We start from the raw sequence: 17,711 nt of genomic DNA, 5'->3' as shown, positions 1-17,711 counted from the left end.
ACTAGAATTCAGCACAAATGAATAGCATCATGTAACTGAAGAGTGGCCCGTCCTGTATCATTAGTGAAATTATCTTTCTCCAAATCCTCAGGCCTTCCCAGTGTCCTCAAAGTTAGAATCACGGGTTCTTTGTTCACTCCCTTTTCTCAGGAATCAAAGGTGTAGGTCTAGGCGAGCATGCTTTGCTCACTTTGGAGTCCATAACTGGAATCTCCACATTAGGGTCATTTCGCAACAGCTTATGATCTATGATAATAGATAACATTCATTTGAAGTGTGGAGCGCTAGGAAGTAGAATGATACATAAATATTTGTGCATTAGATAACTTTCTGTAGAAGAACTGGAGTCACCTTCTCAGAGAAGTGGAGGCGTGGGACCAATCAAGTATTTGGTGCTTAGACATCCCTCTCTTAAGTCTCTTGTTAGATGCAAGGGGTGCATTTATAGTTTGCAAAGCACCAGTTAGGAAAAACTGTAGCTAAAATGTGTCACTCTAACTTCCGGAACTCTGAGCAAGTTCAGTCTGAGATTCCGAAGCTCCACATTCCACTGCTGGATAAGCAATAAAGCATCAAACTAAAAATGAATGTATCCAGTGTCATGGTGGAAGAAAGCAAGTCTGTGATGGGGACACAGAAGTAATGCTCTCCCCTGCATTAGAGCATGGTCAGGGCTTCCCTGAAGATATGATGTATGGAGAAGATCATTCCAGACTGTGGAGGGAGCCTGCACCAGGGTGCAGACTGGTAGAAACCTAGCTAGCTTGCAGACAGTGCAATGTGAGCAGAATAAAATACAATTTTGCAGAGTCAAGAGACAAGACAGAACAGTGGACAGGAGACGTAATTTTTAAACTCCAGTAGACAATTGGTCAAGGAGTGGGTATAGAGTTGTTAGGTTTCAGATAAAATCGCATTTGCCAGTGGTTGGCATCGTTGTATAACGATGATGTGTTTTAGAAGACAGCTTACGTAGTACTTATCAGGTGAGTGGATCAGAATTATAGTCAGCTGCATGTGACAGAGACATGATTTTAGCGGCATCAGTGATGTGGTGGTTAGTGTATGTCAACCTGACCCATGTTCGAGTCACCACGGATGAGGAAGCTTTAATCAGACAGATTGGCATGTGGATGTACCTATGGGGCATTTTCTTGATGGATGATTGACGTAGCAGGGCCCGGCCCACTATAGGTGATGCCTTCCCTGGGTGGGTGGTCCTGGACTGTAGAGGAAAGGAGGCTGAGCAGGGTATGAGGAGCAAACAAGTAAGCAGTGCTTCTGCCTGGCCTCAGGGCCAGTTCCTGCTTCCAGAGTCCGTTCCTGACTTGGATTCCCTCACTGACAGATTGCAAAGTCTGTAAAGTAGAAATAAACCCCCTTTCCCTCAAAATTGGTTTTTAATAGGTGTTTTATTACAGCAACAGAACAGCAAACTAATACAGAAATTGGCAGCCTTTTCTAGGCCATACCCCTAGAAAATACCCCTGTAGTCCCCTCCAAAAAAAGCCTGCCAATTTGTCAATTTGTCCACTCTGCTGGTTAGTTTATGTCAACTTAACACAATGCCACCTAGAAGAAGGAACCTTAACTGAGGAACTGTCTCCATAAGACTGAGTGGTGGCCATGCCTGTGAGGTGTTTTCTCCCTTAGTGATTGTTGTAGAAAGGTTTAGCCCACTGTGGGAAGTGCTACCCCTGGGCAGGTGGTCCTGGGCTATACAAGAAAGTAGACTGAGCTACCCACAAGGCTCAAGCCACTAAGCGGTATTAATACATGGAGTTTGCTTTCAAGCCCTGCCTCCATGCTTCTGTTTTGGTTTCCCTTGATTGTGGACTATAAGCTGTAAGCTGAAATAAATCTCTTCCATTTCACAGATTGCTCTTGATCAATGTTTTCTCACAGAAGCAGCCACAAACTAGAAGAAAGGAAACCTTCACTGTGGTGTGCCACTGTGAGGGCTAGAGCACACAGCCCTTTCTATCCCTACTGTAGTCTATGTGGCTACTGCTCCCTCAGTGTATGTTCAGGGTGTGACATATCTGGTTGCGTGTTATACATAGGTACTCTATCATGCCACTAGGACCTTGATTTCTGTTTTCCCTATATGTTTGTTCTTGTTTTTTGACACATGGTCTGTCTAGGTACTTGAAGTTAGTCTTAAACCCATTATGGCATTCAAGCTGACATCAAGCTCTTTTTTATTTTAATGTATTTATTAGAACATATTAATTGTACATAAAATGGGTTCATTATGGCAGTTTCACACACGTACATAACATACTTTGATCATACCCACCCATTTCCTTCTCCTAGTCTTTCACTCTTTCTCATATTCTTCCTCTTCATCTTGCCACCCTTCTACTATTTCATATAATTTTAAAAAGTTTTTATTTTCTCTCTCTCTCTCTCTCTCTCTCTCTCTCTCTCTCTCTCTCTCTCTCTCTCTCTCTCTGTGTGTGTGTGTGTGTGTGTGAATGCAGGTTTATGCTTGTCATGATGCATCTGTAAAGGTCAGAGGACAATTTTTAGGAGTCCTTTCTGTTCTTCTTGGATTCAAGGGATCTAACTCAGGTTGCCAGGTTTGTAGGAAGTGCCCTTATCCACTATGCCATCTTGCCAGACCCCTTACCGTATTTTTCTACTTACCTGTCTTTTATTTTTTTGTAAACCAATGGATTTCATTAGCATTATTTACAGTTGAATGCATCAGAATTTGTTTATAGAAGCATGTATACTTATCAGTGACCCTATCACCAAAGAAAATATCTCTTTATCACCAACCGTTATTTGTATATAAATCTTTATAGAGACTCTATGAGTCTTTCCCACTTTAATGACAGGGTGTCAACACATCACATTTTGTGGTGATGTGTTGCAGTTGGTCACAGCTACCGTGAATTTAAGAGTGCAATAACATGTCATACACAAATGTTACCATTAAACCTTTGAGCCTCTGCCTCCCAAGTGCTATTATTACAAGCATGTGCACCATGGCTGCTAGCCTCAAACTTTGCTAACATGTCTTCTAGTAAGTTCTTACAAGATTGCTCCTGCCCCTAGCGATATGGTGGCTGCATCTTAGATAGGGAGACAGTGAGAGTCAGGGATACCTTACAGAATATTTGCCCTTCATTATCAGTGAGGCAAATGCCACCCTGGAGGGTTCACAGGGTAGACGCTGACCAAGATTGTGCAACTGAACTTTAGAAAATGAGTTTCCTCTGGGTATTCTATGCTAAACATCAGATAGATGTGACTGTAGAGAAAATGGAGGAGTGCACTGGGGAGGATCCAGGATAGTGTGCTAAAGCCAGGGTCTCAAAGTAGACACAATATCAAAAGCATTTCATATTTATCATTGCAATCTAAAGTTCTGTGTACTCCACAAATTTGTTTCTAACATTTGCTGTTACCCTTGTTAGATAAACTTACTATTCCTTCTTTTTTTTCTTATTATTTTAGATAAAGCATATCTGTCTCTAGCTTCAGATATGGTAGAAGCAACTATATTATATGCCACCAACACCAGCCTCACACTCAAATTACCTCCAGTCAAGACAAACCTCACGTGGCATGGTATTACCCACCCCACGTCAACATACCTGATTTACTATATGGAAGCTAATAGGGCAAACAGCTCTGACAGGAGACACAAAATGCTGGTAAGCCTAGAGCTGGCTGCTTTTGTCTTTTTACAATGTTCTTACTTGATGTAAACCTTTCAACCATGTTTTTGGTCAAAGATACTTTAAGCTTTGTTTTAAAACTTCTTCTAGCCAATGACTGATCAAAGCATACTAGTTTCTAGCCTTCTTGCCTGAGAGTAAGCTAAACATTAGGAAAACTTATTAACACTAGCTATGGGTTGTCATGGTAACTGTTTCTTGCAGGTCCTGAGAGGACAAAGTTTATTCCCCTCCCTAATTGTCCCCAAGAGTTATAGAGCTTGTTCTTATGACCTAGTCATTAAATGGAATAGCCAAAGATCGACTCAGGCAGGGAGAATGTGACTATTTTGCTTCCTTTTATAACATTTATCTAATATAAAATATAAATTATATTTTTGTATACTTGTTCTGTGTTGTGATATGTACTCTATGGACTCCATCTGCTTGTTATCTGTCATTGTTTTCCTAGATGTGTGGAATAGTAGACATGCAGTAGACAGTGCACTTATTGTTTTTCTCTGTCTCTCTGAGACATCATTTTACTCTATAGTCCGAACTGGCAGGAAACTAGCCCCATAGGCCAGGTTGGTCTTGTGTTTACTGTGGGATATCTTGCCTCTGGTGTAATATATGACATTACAGGCATATATCACCGTGCCTAGATGTAGTTATTTCTTGGGTGGATGAGTTGCCTCTATTCACTTCAATACCAGTATGTTTGGTTGCCATTTGGTCATTAGGGTAACAGACTCATCTGTGTTCAATATTTTTCTTTGTAATTGTTTTATTTAACCAATTTAAAGAATGGTAATTAATCATCAGCTTTGGGCAACAGACACTGTGTGTTATCATAAAGTGTACACTATGCTGAATAAGCTATGTTATAGTGCAGGACACTTTTGGTATTAGACCAACTATAGTTTCCTGTCTGTAAAATGATTAAGACAAGTGAAAGTCAGGTACTCTTAGCCTTGGCTTCACACAAGACCACCCAGTCAGGATTGCCAAGAGTGGCACCAAAGCACATGTTCAGAAACCTTCTTGGAGTTTTGTTTTTAAATATTTTTATTAGGTATTTTCCTCATTTACATTTCCAATGCTATCCCAAAAGTCCCCCATACCCTCCCCCCCATTCCCCTACCCACCCACTCCCACTTTTTGGCTCTGGCATTCCCCTGTACTGGGGCATATAAAGTTTGCATGAAAGCACAGGCAGCATTGAGAAACAGAGCCCCCAGGATGTTGTTCAGTCCATTAGACTTGATTTCTGAGGATATTTAACAGCATTTATTTGATCTTTCATTATGTTCACACAAGTTTGCAAACTGACAGTCCCACATTGTGAGGCAATGAGAATGAAGTGCTGTCTCTCTTCGGGATCTCACTGCCTTGTGTGGTGAGACATTCCACATTTGCTGAGGAGGGTTGCCTGCTAATCATCTGTCGCTAATTCATGGAGACTGTAAACAAGTCAAGTCTGTTAGATTAAGACAGTAGTATCACTAACAGTGGTTTGTATGAAATACAAGAATCAAATACTTAATGAAAAATTCAATGACAGGAATCACAGGAGAATGTAGCCCGGATTGAAGGTCTGCAGCCATTTTCAATGTACATGATTCAGATAGCTGTGAAGAACTATTATTCAGAGCCTTTAGAACATTTACCTCTTGGAAAAGAGATTCAAGGACAAACTAAAAGTGGAGGTGAGCTATGGGCTGCTGTGGGTTTCTAGTGTGGAATTCTATGTGTGATGCCCATGTCTCTATTTTTTATCTGAATGCTAAGTAATCACCATTATGGGGGTGAAACATTAAAGTTCAGTAAGAACTGTTTTTTGTTTTTAAAAAAGATTTATTTACTTATTTTATGTATATGAGTACACTGTAGCTTGCACAGATGGTTGTGAGCCTTCACGTGGTTGTTGGAAATTGAATTTTAGGACCTCTGCTCACTCTGGTCAACCCTGCTCGCTCTGGTTGGCCCCACTCACTTAGTCCCTGCTTGCTTTGGCCCAAAGATTTATTTATTATTATACATAAGTATACTGTAGCTGTCTTCAGACGCTCCAGAAGAGGACATCAGATCTCATTACAGGTGGTGGTGAGCCACCATGTGGTTGCTGGGATTTGAAGTCAGACCCTTCAGAAGAACAGTCAGTGCTCTTACCCGCTGAGCCATCTTGCCAGCCCCTCAATAAGAGCTGTTAACTCTGGGGAAACACTTGAGAGACTTGATTCTGGCTTGCACTCTTGACAGAATAGAGTCCAGCAAAGCACAATGTAACTAGAAGGGAAGACATCAAAATGTAGATGGACCAAGGAGCACATGCTTTGGTCCTGCCAGGCAGTGTCACTCTCCTCCCATGTAACCAGAGGTTTCTGCACATGTGGCAGGATAGGAAAAACAAGATATAATGTGAAATATGCCCAGTGCCCTTGGGCTTAAACTAATGCAGCCTTACAGTCTTGGAAATAGTAGAATGAGAATCCAAAGGCTGGAAATCATTTCTTTCAGCTGTTTTTGATGGTTGTCACAAAGCCGTCTCAAATTTCATAGTTCATCACTGCCTGTAGACTTGAGCTGGGGTCAGAGAATGATTTGGTCATTAGGCAAAAATAGACAACATCTTTTCAGGCAGCCTGCTCACTTCCCATTATGTAAGTGGCCAACTTTCCTTTGGACCTCTGTAACTCGTTCTCTTCACATGACAGCACTGTTCCTCAACTGACTCTCTTGCCTCTTTCCACCACCTAGCACTGTTGCAATGTTCCTTATCCTTCGATGCTATTTATTTCAGTGCCTGGGGCAGTTTGTCATATCAACGCAACTGTGTTGTCGGACACCAGTCTCCATGTATTCTGGACAGAATCCCATAAGCCAAACGGACCAAAAGAGTCAGTCCGCTATCAGCTGGTTATGTCATACCTGGCTCCCATTCCTGAGACTCCTCTAAGACAGGGTGAATTTCCAAGTGCCAAGCTTTCTCTGCTCATCACTAAACTATCTGGTGGACAGCTCTATGTGATGAAGGTATTGAGTGTCCTGGGCACTTTTTAAAAATTAATTGGTTATTTTATTTATTTACACTTTAAATGTTGTCCCCCTTCCAGGTCTTCCCTCTACAAATTCCCCATCCCATCCCCCTCCCTGTTGCCTCTAAGAGGGTGCTCCCCCACCCACCTACCTACCTCACTCCTCTAGCATCCCCCAATGCTGGGGCATCAAGCCTCTACAGGACCAAGGGCTTTCCCTCCCACTGATGCCAGATAAGGCCATCCTCTGCTATGTAGCTGGAGCCATAGACCCATCCATGTATACTCTTTGATTGGTAGTTTAGCCCCTGGGAGCTCTGGGGGGTCTGGTTAGTTGATAGCATTTTTTCTATGGGTTTTCAATTCTCTTTAGCTCCTTCAATTCTTCCCCTCACTCTTATGTTGGGGTCCCCAGGTTCAGTCCGATGGTTGGTTGTAAATATCGTCATCTCTCTTAGTGAGATGCTTGCAGAGCCTCTCAGAGGTCAGCCATGCCCGGCTCTAGTATGCGAGTACTTCTTGGTATCAGCAATAGTATCTGGGTTTGGTGTCTGCAGATGGGATGGATCCCAAGGTGGGGTGGTCTCTGCTTCAGTTTTGTCCCTGTGTTTCCTTTAGACAGGGACAATTCTGGGTTAAAATTTTTGAGATGGGTGGGTGGCCCTATCCCTCAACTTGGGGCCATGCCTATCTACTAGAGGTGGTCTCTCAGCTAATGTCATTCCCGTTGGGTCCTGGGAACCACTTGCTTCCCTGTTGTCTGGGACTTTCGAGAGGTTCCCCACTCCACAACCCTCCCCCATTCTCCATCCTCTTCTGTTACATATGTCTTTTCATCCTCCTGACCCTCTGGACATTTCTCCTGTTTCTTCCCATGCTGATCCTGCTCCCTCCTTTCCCCTGTCCATCCTCTCTCCCTCTCCGGTACCTCCCTCCCTCTCTCTACCTACCTGTCCTGGGCATATTCAAGATCATATTCTGAAAGGACCAAGATGTTTCTTTTTATTTTATTTTATTTTAAAACTTCTTTTTATTAGAAATTTTCTTTATATACATTTCAAATGCTATCCCGAAAGTTCCCTATACCCTCCCCCCGCCCTGCTCCCCTACACCCACTACTCCCACTTCTTGGCCCTGGCATTCTCCTGTACTGGGGCATATAAAGTTTGCAATACCAAGGGGCCTCTCTTCCCAATGATGGCCAACTATGCCATCTTCAGCTATGTGCAGCTACAGATACAAGCTCTGGGGGTACTGGTTAGTTCATATTGTTGTTCCACCTATAGGGTTGCAAACCCCTTCAGCTCCTTGTGTGCTTTCTCTAGCTTCTCCATTGGGGGTCCTGTGTTCCATCCAAAAGATGACTGTGAGCATCCACTTCTGTATTTGCCAGGCACTGGCATAGCCTCATATGAGACAGCTATACCAGGGTCCCTTCAGCAAAATCTTTCTCGCATATGCAATAGTGTCTGGGTTTGGTGGCTGATTATGGGATGGATCCCCGGGTGGGGTAGTCTTTGGATAGTCTATCCTTTTGTCATAGCTCCAAACTTTGTCTCTGTAACTCCTTTCATGAGTATTTTGTTCCCTATTCTAAGGAGGAATGAAGTATCCACCCGTTGGTTTTCCCTCTTCTTGATTTTCTTGTGTTTTGCAAATTGTATCTTGCGTACTCTAAGTTTCTGTGCTAATATCCACTTATCAGTGAGTGCTTATCTAATGACTTCTTTTGTGATTGGGTTACCTCACTAAGGATGATATCCTCCAGATATATCCATTTGTCCAAGAATTTCATAAATTCATTGTTTTTAATAGCTGAGTAGTACTCTGTTGTGTAAATGTACCACATTTTCTGTATTCATTCCTCTATTGAGGGACATCTGGGTTCTTTCCAGCTTCTGGCTATTATAAATAAGGCTGCTATGAGCATAGTGGAGCATATGTTCTTATTACCAGTTAGAACATCTTCTGGGTATATGCCCAGGAGAGGTATTGATGGATCTTCTGGTAGTATTATGTCCAATTTTCTGAGGAACTGCCAGACTGACTTCCAGAGTGGTTGTACAAGCTTGCAATCCCACCAGCAATGGAGGAGTGTTCCTCTTTCTCCACATCCTTGCCAGCATCTGCTGTCACCTGAATTTTTGATCTTAGCCATTCTGACTGGTGTGAGGTGGAATCTCAAGGTTGTTTTTTATTTGCATTTCCCTGATGATTAAAGATGTTGAACATTTTTTTCAGGTGCTTTTCAACCATTCCTCAGTTGAGAATTCTTTTTTTAGCTCTGTACCCCATTTTCTAATGGGGTTATTTGAATTTCTGGAGTCCAGCTTTTTTATCTCTTTGTATATATTGGATATTAGTCCCACCAAGATGCTTCTAATTGCCATATTCAAGATCATGTTCTGAGAAGACTAAGCTGAGCCTATTTATTTATTTGTTTGTTTATTCATTTATTTTAACAAAAAGGTTCTGGCGTGCCACCCTGAGGAAATGTGGTGTACTGAGAGTCATCCTGTCAGTGTCAACATGTTTGACACACCAGAGAAACCCTCTGCCTTGGTTCCAGAGAACACTAGTCTGCAGTTAGATTGGAAGGCTCGATCAAACGTTAACCTCACCGGATTTTGGTTTGAACTCCAGAAGGTAGAGTTTTGTTGCAAATCCTTGTTTTATGATCTGCAATAAGCTGGAAAGATTTTTTTTTGTATGTATGACTAGAATGTTCTCTTGTATAAATCAACAGTGCTTGCCAACATTTATTGCCTCAGATTGGCATGAGAAGCAGTAAATTATGCAGGTAAAGTTTTATCCAAAATAGCATCCAAAGCTCAGTTGGCTCTGAAGAGATGACAGTGTGGTTCAAGGGTAAACGTGTTTATTGTCAAGCCTGAGGTCTTCATTTTGATCCACAGGACCCACAAAGAAGAAGGAGAGAACCTGTTCTCACAAATTTCCCTCTGATTTCTCGACACAAGTCTCGGCACATGTGTTTCTCCACTCCTACCTCCTCCCACATTAAATAAATGTAATAAAAGTCTGACTTTCAGAAGACTCATATAGGGGCTGGGGCTATAGCTCAGGACTTAAGATCACTAACTATATTCCAGAGGACCCAATTCAATTCCCACATGGCTACTCACAACTGTCCCAGGGGATCTGACTCTGTCTTTTGGCCTTCAAAGAGAATCAGGAACATACATACAAGGTGCATAGACATAGATTCAGGCCAACCACCCCTACACATAAAATTATAAGAACTGTGTAAGCCATCCTACTAATATTATATTAAACAAAATATTAATTGTTAATAAACTCAATTTATATGTTTTCACCTTTAAAATCCATAACAATTGGGTGTTTTCTATGAAAAAATATAGTAAACCAACAAGCAAAAAGCCAAAACCTAGTTTGGAAGTGTGCTTTCAACATTTAAGTAGGGCACAGCCACAGAAGAGAATGAAGAGTGAAGCCGCTTTATTCCCAAACAGTTTGCTGTGAATACATGAAGTTTAAAATATTTCTTTATTCAGAATTCCTCATGATTTATTAAATTAACACCCAAACAGACGTTTAAGGTGTCAGTTAACTGGACTCTGTACAGGAAATTCATGCTGGCTTTCAGAGTGGTGCACCAAGAGTAGATTATTAAGATTTTGTAATTGCTGTTCACCCTTCTTACCAGTGCTTAGCTGTGCACATGTCTGCACGTTGACAGGCTTATGTTGAGACATTTGTAAAGTCTGCTTAAGACCATCTTGTTTTCGAGTTGTTTAAAGCAAAATAGAACTGTAGAGATCTAACTTTAAAAAAAAAGTCAAATTGTTTTCTTTTTGCATACTTGTTTTTTAAAACAAAATTTTAATTGATTATTTAATAATTTAATACATGACTGTTATATATTTTGGTAGCATTCACACCATTCCCTTTTCTTACCTCCTCTCACTTACTCTTGACAGTTTCATACACGGATATTTCCTATTTTGACCTCATCTTTCTGCCATTCCTTCCTCTTTGGAAACCCCTTTCCAAAACATCCTTCTTCTACTTTCATGTTTATCTTCGTAACCAGCAGAGTTTAAGCAGAGTTACTTTCTTGTACACGGTGTGGAGCTATTTACCTGTGTCTCTACCCTTGAAGAAAAAGAACTCCTTTCCCCAAGCAGCCATTAATTATCAAGAGCTCATCAGCTAGTGGAGGGATCCCAAGTGTCCCTTCCCTATCTGTACTCAAGCATTGACAGTGATCTTGTTCTTATCCATATTCCTTCTACTGCCCTCTGTGTTTGTCCCCTCCTCTCTCCAACAGTAGCCCCTCTGCTTTTATGTCACATACATTCCACTGCTTTCTTAAAGTCTCCCCCTCCCAGCTCATGTTCCCTTTTCTCTTTGTGGGTTTTTAAAATGTACTATATATTTTTGTGATTTCTGCTCTTTTTGGATAAGAGTGAGGAAATAGAGGATCAAGTATTGAGTATTGAATATGTAGCTTTTTTTCCTTTTTTTGTACGGAAACTGTTTCAGTGATTTGCCTATTTGAAATGATGACTTTATAAAAATAAGGCTAAATTGGAGATTGGAGGATTGTTCTCTTTTGGACTTTCTTAGATAATCTTAGTTCAGTTCAGTGTAAAGTCAAAGGGAGAGGAGATACTCCTGTTGCTTCTCAGATCGGAGAAGATGCGAGGGATAACAATAGGTAGGTATCTCATTGTCTTAATGAGAAGACACAGACTGAGATAGATACTATAGTGAGTCAAATGCCACCAGTTGGGACATTCCTGCAAAGAAGAGTCCTGGAACTGATACACCCCTAGAACAGTCCTACTTGGGTGATGTCCATGGAAGGAAGGAACACGAGTCATTAACTCAACTGTCCCACTCCTCAAAGTCAAGGGAGGACAGCAGACAGGGCCCTCCTGTTCCAGTTCTCATGACTTCAAGGACGTGTGTTCACAGCTACACTTTCTCTGTCCCCCTATTTTTTCAGTAAAGATTCATAATAGGCCACATTTAGAAAGCCTTGAGTCTACTTGAGTGTGTGGTAATGCACACTTTTAATTACAGCATGTGGGAGGAGGAGGTAGGAGGATCATGAGTTTGAGACCATCCTGGACTGCACACAGCATGATTCTAGTTTTGAAAAACTACATCATGAAGCTGACAGTAGTCCTTTCTGTGTGTATGTGGCCATTTGTAGTCCAGATGCAGGAGCAGAATGGGAGGCTCTGTCTCTGGACAGTGGATAGATGACTTTCAGCTGGTAGATCCATCCCTTTTGAGCAACTTGAACTTGTCTCTTAATTACAAGATTGTTGGTAATGATCCCATAAATCTACTTTGAGACTCTTGGAGAATGAACAGTGAAGGGAGATAGAGACCCTTTTAATTAAGCTTTTCTTTATAAATGTAAGACCAACATGGTAATATTTGGCATTGTGACACAATTTCCATGTCTGCAAAATAAAGACATAAGCTGAGGATTTATTTATTTGTTTTGAGTCAAGGTCTTATCCAGTCTACACTATTCTTGAATTTTTATATAGCCAAAGGTAAACTTTGACCTTGAACTTCTGATTCTTCCTTCTGTCCCATCTTCTGCATGCTAGGATTAAGGTGTACACCACCACATCTGGACTGGGATGTTCAGGAGGGACCAGAGCATTATTATTTTTCATTTCTTCCCCTATCCAAGAAGCAACAATAGCATCCCTTTCCCTTGACTTTACACTGAACTGCATTAGGGTTACTTAAGGAAGTCCAAAAGAGAACAATCCTTCAATCTCTCCAGTGTAGCCTTATTTTTATAAGGTCACCATTTCAAAGAAGCAAATCATTAAAATAGTTTCAGTGTAAAAAAAAAATGTGGTAGGCACTTTAACAACTTAGCCACACCCCCAGAACCCAAGCTATATATATTTTAAATCTGTATCCTGAATTACATAGATTTTTAAAAAATACCGAAAACTTGTATACAAGCAGAACATATCCCATTAGGGGAAAATAAGTTTACTTCAGCTTGTTTTCAAAGAAGTCTATTAAAGTGTGTTTTTCCACTTCATTTTTTTTGTCTTCTACTGAAATTATATATTTCTGAAGTTTTGATCTATAAGATGCTATAGGCTAGATGCTGTCCAAAACTGCACAGACAGCCATTCAATCTCTCCGGGGTAGTTTTTACCCCTGCCCTTGTTAGCTTCTAACAAAGGGATGGTTCCACCTTCCTGTGATTTTTTTTCTGGGATAGCCCACTAGAGCTGCCAAGTTGGTGGTCTGCCCAGAACATTCACTACTGTGGTGAGGCCAATAGGCTGCCAGTTTTCCAGCAAGTGCTCCCGATTACCGTCTCACCTGCATTTTAGGAGCCCTGCTGATGCTGTAGACTACTGAGTTCCCCAGTCCAGTCACTAAAGGTAATTTATACACCATTTCCTATCCTTAAGAAGGCAGGATCGTAGTTAAAGATTTTAGCTGGAAGTAAAATCTGTCTCTGTCTCTGTCTCTGTCTCTGTCTCTGTCTCTCTCTCTCTCTCTCTCTCTCTCTCTTTCTCTCTCTCTCTCTCACACACACACACACACACATTCAGTTTGAATACACATTGCATTGAATGGACTGCTTCATTAAGCCATTTCATTCCGTGTCAGTGGGATTGTCATATTCATGAGTTCAGTGCAGACAGTGCCTTGAATAACATTTTGGCTGCTTACTATTTTATTCACTCTTATCTCTCTAGACCCCCCCCCCCCATTTTTGATAATATGGTGATCTACCTCCTGAAATTGCAATAGAAGATATTCCTAACTTTAAGAGAAACTAGTATAAAGTGCCTATTTGATGATATGATATGACTTCATGAGGGCTGAATGAAAAAGGAGATGTAGAGGAAAGGTTATTTATGGAAACTGACCTTAGGAGACACTACCAAGGAAAAGACACTAAGAACTCATGACAAAATGCCATAGCCGTTGTCTTTCCTATTTGTATACAAAAGCAAAAAAACAATAAAACAACAACAAAAAATCCACTCAACATTGTCTAGTAAATAATTTTAAAGGACCTAAATAGAAAGATTTAAAAACTTATTTTATTCACATACATTCCAAATGTTGCCCCCTCAGAGTACTCTCTCCCAAAGTTTGTCACCCTAACCCCCCTCCCATTTGTCTCTGAGAGGGTGCTATCCCCGCCATATCCCCCTTCCCTGGGGCATCAAGTCTCTGCAAGATCAGGTGCATCTTCTCCCACTGAGAACAGACAAGGCAGTCCTCTGTAACATATGTATATATATAGAGAGAGCAGCATGCCTCAGCTCTGAAACTTCTCCTTTGAGCAGACCCAGGGATGCTCATTTCAGTTAAAAGGGGCCATTCATCTAATTATAACCTGACATAAGAAACAAGGGGGCCATGTGTGAAGAGTGTAATTATTGGAACTAAACAGTGTAAAGAAGGTCTTACTTTTAATGTAAATAAATTTATTTAAGTTTTACTCAAGTTCTATATCCAAGAGTTTCTGAAAAGAAAAAAAAACTTAGCTATCCTTCTTTTTCTAGTGGAAATATAATGAGTTTTACCATGTCAAAGCTTCATGCAGCCAAGGTCCAGTTTATGTCTGTAACATCACAGATCTACAACCTTACACCTCCTATAACATTCGAGTGGTGGTGGTCTATACGACAGGAGAAAATAGCTCCTCCATTCCAGAGAGTTTCAAGACAAAAGGTAGGTATTAGCATATATTGTTAGCATGTATTATGTTAGCATATATGTGTAATGCAAACATCTCTGCTATTTTACCTCTCTCAATTCTACCAATTACACTTTATTTTTTTAACACTACATATTATTTATTTATTTAATTCCCCCTTTCTAGATATATATATTTTTTATTACGTATTTTCCTCAATTACATTTCCAATGCTATCCCAAAAGTCTCCCACACCCTCCCCCCCCCCACACTCCCCTGCCCACCCATTCCCATTTTTTGGCCCTGGCGTTCCCCTGTACTGGGGCATATAAAGTTTGCGTGTCCAATGGGCCTCTCTTTCCAGTGATGGCCGACTAGGCCATCTTTTGATACATACGCAGCTAGAGTCAAGAGCTCCGGGGTACTGGTTAGTTCATAATGTTGTACCTACAGGGTTGCAGATCTCTTTAGCTCCTTGGATACTTTCTCTAGCTCCTCCATTGGGGGCCCTGTGATCCATCCAATAGTTGACTGTGAGCATCCACTTCTGTGTTTGCTAGGCCCCGGCCTAGTCTCACAAGAGACATCTATATCACAGTCCTTGCAACAAACACTTGCTAGTGTATGCAATGGTGTCATCGTTTGGAGGCTAATTATGGGATGGATCCCTGGATATGGCAGTCTCTAGATGGTCCATCCTTTTGTCTCAGCTCCAAACTTTGTCTCTGTAACTCCTTCCATGGGTGATTGTTTCCAATTCTAAGAAGGGGCAAAGTGTCCACACTTTGGTCTTCGTTTTTCTTCAGTTTCATGTGTTTTGCAAATTGTACCTTGTATCTCGCTATACTAAGTTTCTGGGCTAATATCCACTTATCAGTGAGTACATATCATTTGAGTTCTTTTGTGATTGTGTTACCTCACTCAGGATGATGCCCTCCAGGTCCAACCATTTGCCTAGGAATTTCATAAATTTATTCTTTTTAATAGCTGAGTAGTACTCCATTGTGTAAATGTACCACATTTTTTGTATCCATTCCTCTGTTGAGAGGCATCTGGGTTCTTTCCAGCTTCTGGCTATTATAAATAAGGCTGCTATGAACATAGTGGAGCATGTGTCCTTCTTACCAGTTGGGACATCTTCTGGATATATGCCCAGGAGAGGTATTGCTGGATCCTCCGGTAGTACTATGTCCAATTTTCTGAGGAACCGCCAGACTGATTTCCAGAGTGGTTGTACAAGCTTGCAATCCCACCAACAATGGAGGAGTGTTCCTCTTTCTCCACATCCTCGCCAGCATCTGCTGTCACCTGAATTTTTGATCTTAGCCATTCTGACTGGTGTGAGGTGGAATCTCAGGGTTGTTTTGATTTGCATTTCTCTGATGATTAAGGATTTTGAACATTTTTTCAGGTGCTTCAGAAGCACAAATTTCTAAAAAAAAAACTATTTTTCATTTATGTATGTTAGTGTTTTATCTGAGTCTATATATGTGTACCTGCTTGTCTACCTAGTGACATTACCAGGTTCCAATGTTAGACAGGAGAGGCTGTTGGATCTCCTAGAACTGTAGTTATAGATGCCTATGAGTCACCATGTGGAACCTGGGAACAGAAACTGTGTCCTCTACATGACTAGCAACTACCCTTAACCTCTAAGCCATCTCTATTGACCCTCAAATGTTTTCCTGAGAGTCATCACTAGGTCTGTAGCATAGGTGAATTAATTGAAGAGTCAGGAGTCGTTACAAGAAGGAAAAAGAACATACTGGCTAGGGTTTGTAGGATCCTGAGATGGGCAAAACTATTTCTTCTTTCAGTTTTCTGATATCCTCTCTAGCTATTGTTTTTCAGCAAGAACTATATAAAATAGAGTAACTGGATGCCCCAGAAATACATATAAAATAAAGTTTATAGTCCAAATGATAAAATGAAGAAACAAATGGGGCTGGAAAGATGGCTCAGTGGATAAGAGCATTGGCTGCTCTTCTAGAGGTCCTGAGTTCAATTTCCAGCAACCGCATGGTGGCTCACAATCATGTGTAATGGGATTGAATGCCCTCTTTTGGTGTGTCTGAAGACAGTTACAGCATACTCACATACATAAAATAAATAAATCTTAAATAAGCAAACAAAAACAAACCAAACAAAGCCCTACAATCTATTTGATTAAGATTCTGAACACCGCCGAGTAGTGGTGGCGCATGCCTATAATCCCAGTACTTGGGAGGCAGAGGCAGGTGGATTTCTGAGTTCAAGGCCAGCCTGGTCTACAGAGTGAGTTCCAGGACAGCCAGGGCTACACAGTTTGAAACCCTGTCTCAAAAAAAAAAAAAAAAAAAAAAGATTCTGAACACCATAACTCCAGGTTGATTCCTGAAAAAGTAGAGGGCAAAGGTTCCAAAGTATGACTGTTTTAAAATTTGCATTTATCACTTATTACTAACTATCCAACCCATCATTAATGAAAGGTTCATATAGTCACATAAAACTATGTGCTTCAGGGCTGGGAAGACAGCTCTAGCAGAAAAGTGCTTGCCAGGTAAGTGTGAGGTTCTGGGTTCAGTTCCCAGAACTCACACCAAACATCTGGATGTGGTAGAGTACTTGTAACCCCAGTGCTATGGCAGGTGGACACAAGTAGATCTCTGGGACTCCTTGAGCAGCCAACCCAGCCCAGTGAGCACTAAACCAATGAGTGATTCTCTCAAAAATGTAATGTGGGTGATAACTGAAGACCAAAACTTGAGGTTGACCTCTGGCTTCCATATAAATAAGCACATGTAAACACACACACACACACACACACACACACACACACACACACACACACACATACACACACACACACACACACACCCCTTCTCTATCAGAATATTTCTTTAATACATTTATCATCTTCAGCATATTCCAGAGAAAGATAACTAATGCAGAATACTTTGTACTTCTAACGTATCAGTCAATTCTTTCTTTGTCCCCATAAAGCCGGAGTCCCAAGCAAACCAGGTATTCCTAAATTACTAGAAGGGAGTAAAAATTCCATCCAGTGGGAAAAAGCTGAAGATAATGGGAGCAGATTGATGTACTACACCCTTGAGGTCAGGTACGTGTCAATTTGTGTCCTTGAGGTCAGATATGTATCTACAGGGGCCTTATGTGTCACAAGAACTAAAACAGTTACAAGGTGGTCAAAAGCAATAATTCTGTCCATGATTCAGTACATTTATATAGAAAAATGAATCTTTAAGGATTTTCGTATATTTCATGATGGTCTTTGCCCATTCCCTAAAGTCAGCCTTGACCTTCTTAATTACAAAGCAC

The 17,711-nt window shown here is 41.0% G+C and overlaps 1 protein-coding gene across 7 annotated transcripts in view; it reads left to right on the top strand.

Annotated features, from left to right (window-relative positions):
• The window catches only part of Ros1 (Ros1 proto-oncogene), a 150,536-nt gene that overhangs the window by 90,025 nt on the left and 42,800 nt on the right, over positions 1 to 17,711 (top strand). For 5 of the 7 annotated variants that reach the window (XM_017313858.1, XM_011243147.2, NM_011282.2 and 2 more), the window contains 6 exons: positions 3,466 to 3,665; positions 5,233 to 5,377; positions 6,472 to 6,704; positions 9,176 to 9,352; positions 14,260 to 14,428; positions 17,376 to 17,493. In XM_017313858.1, coding sequence (XP_017169347.1) covers positions 3,466 to 3,665; positions 5,233 to 5,377; positions 6,472 to 6,704; positions 9,176 to 9,352; positions 14,260 to 14,428; positions 17,376 to 17,493 — 1,042 coding nt within the window. Of the gene's footprint in view, positions 1 to 3,465; positions 3,666 to 5,232; positions 5,378 to 6,471; positions 6,705 to 9,175; positions 9,353 to 14,259; positions 14,429 to 17,375; positions 17,494 to 17,711 lie in introns of those variants that run through there. The other 2 variants (XM_017313855.1, XM_017313859.1) reach the window with 2 other exon arrangements.

Source organism: Mus musculus, chromosome 10 (genome assembly GCF_000001635.26).
Source record: "Mus musculus strain C57BL/6J chromosome 10, GRCm38.p6 C57BL/6J".
Taxonomy (NCBI): Eukaryota; Metazoa; Chordata; class Mammalia; order Rodentia; family Muridae; genus Mus; species Mus musculus.
Note: the sequence above shows the minus strand (reverse complement) of the source record. Positions and strands in the feature narration are given on the sequence as shown.